At 33.8% G+C, this 6,520-nt stretch overlaps 1 protein-coding gene across 2 annotated transcripts in view; it reads right to left on the bottom strand.

The window, feature by feature from the left end:
• Positions 1-459: 459 nt before the first annotated feature.
• The window catches only part of LOC107670640 (cell adhesion molecule-related/down-regulated by oncogenes-like), a 49,378-nt gene continuing 43,317 nt past the window's right edge, over positions 460-6,520 (bottom strand). For both annotated transcript variants that reach the window (XM_016463314.1, XM_016463313.1), the window contains 4 exons: positions 5,360-5,655; positions 3,415-3,494; positions 1,132-1,394; positions 460-918 (listed from right to left, as the gene is read on the bottom strand). In XM_016463314.1, the coding sequence (XP_016318800.1) occupies positions 797-918; positions 1,132-1,394; positions 3,415-3,494; positions 5,360-5,655 (761 nt within the window). In that variant the 3' untranslated portion in view covers positions 460-796. The remainder of the gene's footprint in view (positions 919-1,131; positions 1,395-3,414; positions 3,495-5,359; positions 5,656-6,520) is intronic.

Consider the following 6,520-nt stretch of genomic DNA (forward strand, 5'->3'; position numbering starts at 1 on the left):
AACCAAACGTTTTAGATGCGAGCTTGCAGGCTTCCTAGGTTCCAGCTGTGGATTACATATGTGTTTTAGAAATGCAATAAACCATGTTGAGGGCCCATATGAAACTATGTTATATAAACTATATTAACTACTTAATATTCATCCATTTTCGGCAATTTGAGAGCGTAAAATAAGATATAGCATTAAAACTTAAGAGGAGGAAATGGATAGGTGTAATACTTAATCTTCTCTTTATATTATTACAAAACTTTACACATACAATGGCTAAACTCCACACTGTGTGGAACAAACAAACAAAACAATATACAAAATCAATTAAACAACAAAAAAATAAAAAGTTTCTCATCAAAAATAAAAAGCATAAATAATATAAAAGACAAACTTTTTTCTTACAACAGATACATTCATATGAAATAATATTTTACTACTACAAAAAAATAAATAAGTCATCTAAAGAGTTTTTGCTTTTACTTTTAAAAGTCCTCCCACAAGTGGGATCGTTTCAGTCTTTGAGTCTTCCATCATCTTTGCATAAAAGTCTCTTTTCATTCTGTTTATTTCCATTCTTCTTTCTCTCATCAGTCTTCTCCAGCTCGGTAAGAAGTCAGTTTAGTGTCCATTTCAAGTCACTCAATGTCTTTGACTATTCCATCACTGGCAATTTTTTTAATTCGTTCATGTTCCTATTCCCAATTTCTCTCGTTCTCTTTCTTGTGTTTAGTGTGTATGCATGTTTGATAAGTATTTTCTGGTTTAAACATGTTCAGATCTCCTGCACGGTAGGCTGGATGAGATCTCAATTCAGGTTTCCAGTAGAGATCCAGGCTGTTTTTTCCTTACAGTCCAGATCAGGCAGTCCCAGCTGTTCCCAACACACCACAGGACCCTCCGAGTCTTCATGCTGCACGGGCTGAACTCCTGTTACACACAAACACATACAGATAGAAAAAAATGATGCACCAGCTCCAGTATGCAGCAGTCTAGTCAGGTAAAATAATATTGCATGATGGGTAATTTACAGTTTGCCAATGCAGTAATTTCCTGAACAGCAAGAAGAAACACTGACTTTCCTCATTCAGAAGGATTGCGGAGTGAATCAGAGAGCTCTTTATAGCGCTGAAACGCTCTCACCTCTTTGCTGCTCGAGGGTGGACTTTGTTTCCACTGGCAGACAAGGGGAATTCTGGGAAAGGGGTGGAGACTTGCCCTCCTCTAACTCTTCGGCTGGATCTCTCTCCTGGGAGCCGTTGAGCTGCGGGCTGTCACGTCCATGGCAGCGAGACAAAACAGGGTTGAGGGGCATCATTTCCAGCCCGTCGGGTTGGCGCGCTGCCACGCGGTGCATTAGAGGGAGAGTGCCGCCCGAGAAAGTGCCATTGGTTTTTGTGTAACACCTGTCCACAAAACACAAACGCAAGACGTAAATAATGGCCACCGCACGTGTCGAGGCTGAAACTTGAACTTCTTTGAACCACACTTCAAACTAAGCATTTTCCAGATGTTCTTATGAAAACACAGATATACACTTATGTCTTTTTGCCAACAGGACAGGTTTTTGACCAAAAAACAACCAAAAAGCATCATAAAAGTGGTGCATATGACTATATTTCACTATATTTCAAGAACTATGTGAACTATATTTTAAGTCTAATATTTTTTTTTGTGTGTACGAAACTACTCAATGATTTTAGTATAATTGAGATACTACTATAGTTTTTATTAATAGTTTGAATAGTTTGACATTTTCCAATTTTATTTTAATCTTTGTTAACGTTTTAGTAACTTTGTGTATCTTGTCATTTTTTATTATTTATGTCTATCTAGTTTTTATTCATTTTTATTTCAGTTTTAGCTATTTTAGTACATCAAGTTAAACCAAATGAAGAAGAGAACGGTAACACTTTACAATAAGGTTCCATTAGTTAATGTTAGTTAAAACTTTTGATGTTAATAATGCATTAATAAAGGTTGAAATTAACATGAGCTAAGATTAAGAAATGCTGTAGAACTATTGTTCATACTTAGTTCATTTTAACTAAAGTAGTTAACTAATGTTAACTATTGAACCTTATTGTTTCCTTTGCTGAAAGCTAGCTGAAAAAAAAAAAATTATATATACAGTATATAAAACTAGTTGAAAGCAGTTAAAGGGCATTTAGGCAACATTATTATGCACAGTATGAACAATTAATAGTATTTTTCCTTTGCTGAAAGCTAGCTGAAAACAAAATAATAATTATATATACGGTATATAAAACTAGTTGAAAGCAGTTAAAGGGCATTTAGGCAACATTATTATGCACAGTATGAACAATTAATAGTATTTCCGATATTTGCTAAACATTACATTTACCAGTGTTATTAAGAGATTTGCTAAAGATTACATTTACCAGTGTTATTAAATTATAAGTGTTTTACAGTATTTGATGACAGCAAAGAAAATCTAAATGTAAAAACAGGCAAAATGATTATGTACAATATCCAATATCAACCAATAAATAAATAATTAAAAAATATGAATTTAAATCATGCATACCACTTTTATCATATTTATTATAAACCCAAAGGTATTTACATCCCTTGTCACAATGTACTTCTAGTGTACTGTGCAGCATGAACATTCTTCAAAATTTCTACTTTTGTGTTTAACCGAAGAAAGTCACACAGGTTCAGAAGGACATATGGTGTGTAAATGATAACAGAATTTAATTTCTTTATTTTTTTTGTGAATAAAACCTTTATAGCACAGCTTGAGCCTGTGTGCCAGCTGAAACAAGCATCTCTGCAATGTCAAACTCTGATCGCATATGAGATCACAGGTTTATTTCCGCGAGTCTCTACGCTGCCTGGCCAGACTCAACAGCCTGTGTCTCTGTGTGTTTGCACATGCTGATAAGACACAGAGGCTTCAACACACACACACACACACTCACATAAACACATAAACAAACAATACCTGAGAGTATAAATACACATGCAGATAACTGTATGCTCACTCAAGAAGTAATCAGGGATATAAAGCACACACAGATGCACACGGTTAGCTGGTACGCTGATATCAGCTCCATTCAGAAGGATTTCCTTCTGCTCTCCCGCTGGCCACGGCTAAATAAACACTCCGCTCATTAAGACTGTAGCAAGGGTGCGTTCAGTGTAAACTGTTACTGCCGGACACACTAGAGTACACAAACAAGCCTTGTCGAGGGGAGTCACCATGTGTGTATGTGTGTGTGTGTTTAGCCCAGAACAGAATAAGCTCAGGTCAGGGGTGAAATGAGAACCAGATGGAATAGATTATTGGTTTGCTGACTGAAGGCGTGCTGAGCAAAACATAATTCTGCAGGCATGTAAACACCAAACATTAACAAGCTACTGGGCTTGACTTTTCCAGTATTGCATTTCCCTCTTTCTCACCTGTTGTTGTTGCAGAAGTTTTGACAGCTCATGCAGTCTGATGAGTCGTTTTGGGGCAGAGCCGTGTATATCCCTCCACCCTGCCACAACAAACACACAACAGATATAACACTAGCTGTATTTCACTGCTCATTTCTCACTCACATATGTGACCCTGGACCACAAAACCAGTCTTAAGTGTCAATTTTTCAAAATATTGAAAAATAAGCTGAATAAATAAGCTTTCCATTGATGTATGGTTTTGTTAGGATAGGACACTATTTGGTCGAGATACAACTATTTGAATATCTGGAATCTGAGGGTGCAAAAAAATCTAAATATTGAGAAAATCGCCTTTAAAGTTGTCCAAATGAAGTTCTTAGCAATGCATATTACTAATCAAAACTTAAGTTTTGATATATTTATGGTAGGAAATTTACCAAATATCTTCATGGAACATGATCTTTACTTAATATCCTAATGATTTTTGGCATGAAAGAAAAATCTATCATTTTGACCCATACAATGTATTTTTGGCTATTGCTACAAATATACCCCAGCGACTTAAGACTGGTTTTGTGCTCCAGGGTCACATATAAGTATTAAATAGTATTGTTTCTTACTTTTACTATACCATATTGACATACCACACTAACTGTACAATACCACATTATACTATAATGTATCAGGCAACACTATACTATATTGCACTATAATACACTATAGCACAACATATTAGTGTACTGTACTGTATTATACTGTATGATAAAAATATTAGGGTTGTCCGTGGACACTACAGTTCAAAGGTTTTTGAGAGACGTCTCTTTTTCTCCCCAAGGCTGCATTTATTTGATCAGAAATACAGTAAAAACTGTATATTTTATAAAAATATATTTTTTAATGTTTTTTATATGTTTTCAAAGCTGAATTTTCAGCATCATTACTCCAGTCTTCAGTAATAATTCTAATATGCTGATCTGCTGCTCAAGAAACATTTATTATTAAATAACAGTGCTGCTTATTATTTTTGTGACAAAAAAAAAAAGAAGAAAAAAAGAAATTAATACTTTTGTTCAGCAAGGACGCATTAAACTGATCAAAAGTGTAAGTAAAGGTATTTACAAAATTTCGATTTCAAACAAATGCTGTTCTTTTGGACTTTCTATTCATCAAAGAATTCTGGGAAAAAATGTATCACGGTTTCCACAAAAATATTAAGCAGCAAAAAAAAAATTTCAACATTGATAATAATAACAACAACCATAATTAATAATTGAGTACCAATAATAATTGATAATAATTGAGCAGCAAATCAGCATATTAGAATGACTCCTGAAGGATCATGTGACACTGAAGACTGGAGTAATAATGCTGAATATTCAGCTTTGCATCACAGGAATAAATTACATTATTTAAAAAAAGTAGAGAAATTTAAATGAGAAAATTGAGATTTCAAATTATATTTCAGAATACTACCGTTTTTACTATATATATACTGTATATATATATATATATATATATATATGATAAAATAAATGCAGCCTTTGTGAGCATAAGAAACCTCTTCCAAAAACATTTAAAAATCTTATTTATTCCATACTTTTTCCAAACTGGTGGTGTATATATGTACACTTTAGACACATGCCAACATGAAACATTAAAAACCATGAACATAACCATACAAAAAAAATAAATAAATCACCCAGACTACCCAGTGAACCCATTAAGTGTTAAAAATTAAAAATAAATAAATAAATAAAACATTATACCATTCTACATCATATACTACACTGCTATATACACTGTAAAACTGATTTAGAATGGTTCTGGATGCTAATTGGTTAATACAGCATTCCACAATACAGTAACCGCTACAACACGAAAACTGCATGGGAACCAAAGAGGCGAACAATGTCAGGCACGTTATCTCTACTCGATTACCACACATGCACACACATTTACTCACATTATGAAGGTGATGAGGGTGTGAGTGATCATACTCCATGGTGTTGTGGGGCAGAGATGCATCATGTGCATGCGGATGTCCAGGAGGGTAGAGGCCTCCTGATCCATTCAGCAAAGCCAGACCGTTGGGCAGTTTGTGGTGGAGGTGATGGCAGGCCTGGGGCATCATGGGAGCGCTGTGTCCACAGCCCGTGTGCACGCTTCCATTCACATGGCTGGAGCCAGGCAGTGTGGAATATTCCAGAACATGGCCGTTCATCTCTGCAGACTGGTACAGGTAACTTGGAGGGTCGTATTCTACAGAGAATATTTTTTTTTTACGTTAGTATATTTTGTAATGTGTAGAAATAAAGGATAATAAATATATTTTAATTAATATTTTTATACCGTTCAAAAAATTGGGGTAGGTAAGGTCTTTTTTTCTTCCGCAAGAAACATTTATTCATCAAGGACAGTAAAGACATTTCTAATATTACAAAATATTTCAAATAAATGCTGAAATTTTATAAAAAAATAAATCAGTTTCCACAAAAATATCTGTGCAGTATAACTGTTTTCAACATTGATAATAATAATAAATGTTTCTTGAGCATCAAAGCAACATATTAGACTGATTTCAAAGGTAACAATAATTCACAATATTACAATTTTTCCTGTAATTTTTTTAATTTTTATCAAATAAATGTAACATAACAGACTTCCAAAACATAAAAAAAAAATCTTAATGACTCATTTGGACAGTAGTGTAAATGGAAAAAACTATTTTATTTTTTTTGAAAATATTAACACACAAAACATAACTACACTAATAAATTATAGTCAAAATGTCAATATTGCATCAAAAATGCTGAAGAAAAAGCACAAATATGAAATTATAATGCTTTTGCCAAACACACGTGATAAAACCAACTAGTAGCGAACTCCGGTTCGCTACTAGTTGGTTCGCTACTAGTTGGTTTTATCACGTGTGTTTGGATATGCAGGATAATCATACGTGTGTGTGATTAAAGTTAGCAGGCCCATGTGTGGCGTGTGACACTGGAGCAATGATGCTGAAAATACAGCTTTACCATTACAGGATTAAATTATATGTAAATTATATATTATATAGAAAGAAATATATATTATAATATATATTATATATTATATAGAAAGAAATATA

The sequence above is a fragment of the Sinocyclocheilus anshuiensis genome, unplaced genomic scaffold, assembly GCF_001515605.1.
Source record: "Sinocyclocheilus anshuiensis isolate Anshui unplaced genomic scaffold, SAMN03320099.WGS_v1.1 scaffold140, whole genome shotgun sequence".
In the NCBI taxonomy this organism is placed as follows: Eukaryota; Metazoa; Chordata; class Actinopteri; order Cypriniformes; family Cyprinidae; genus Sinocyclocheilus; species Sinocyclocheilus anshuiensis.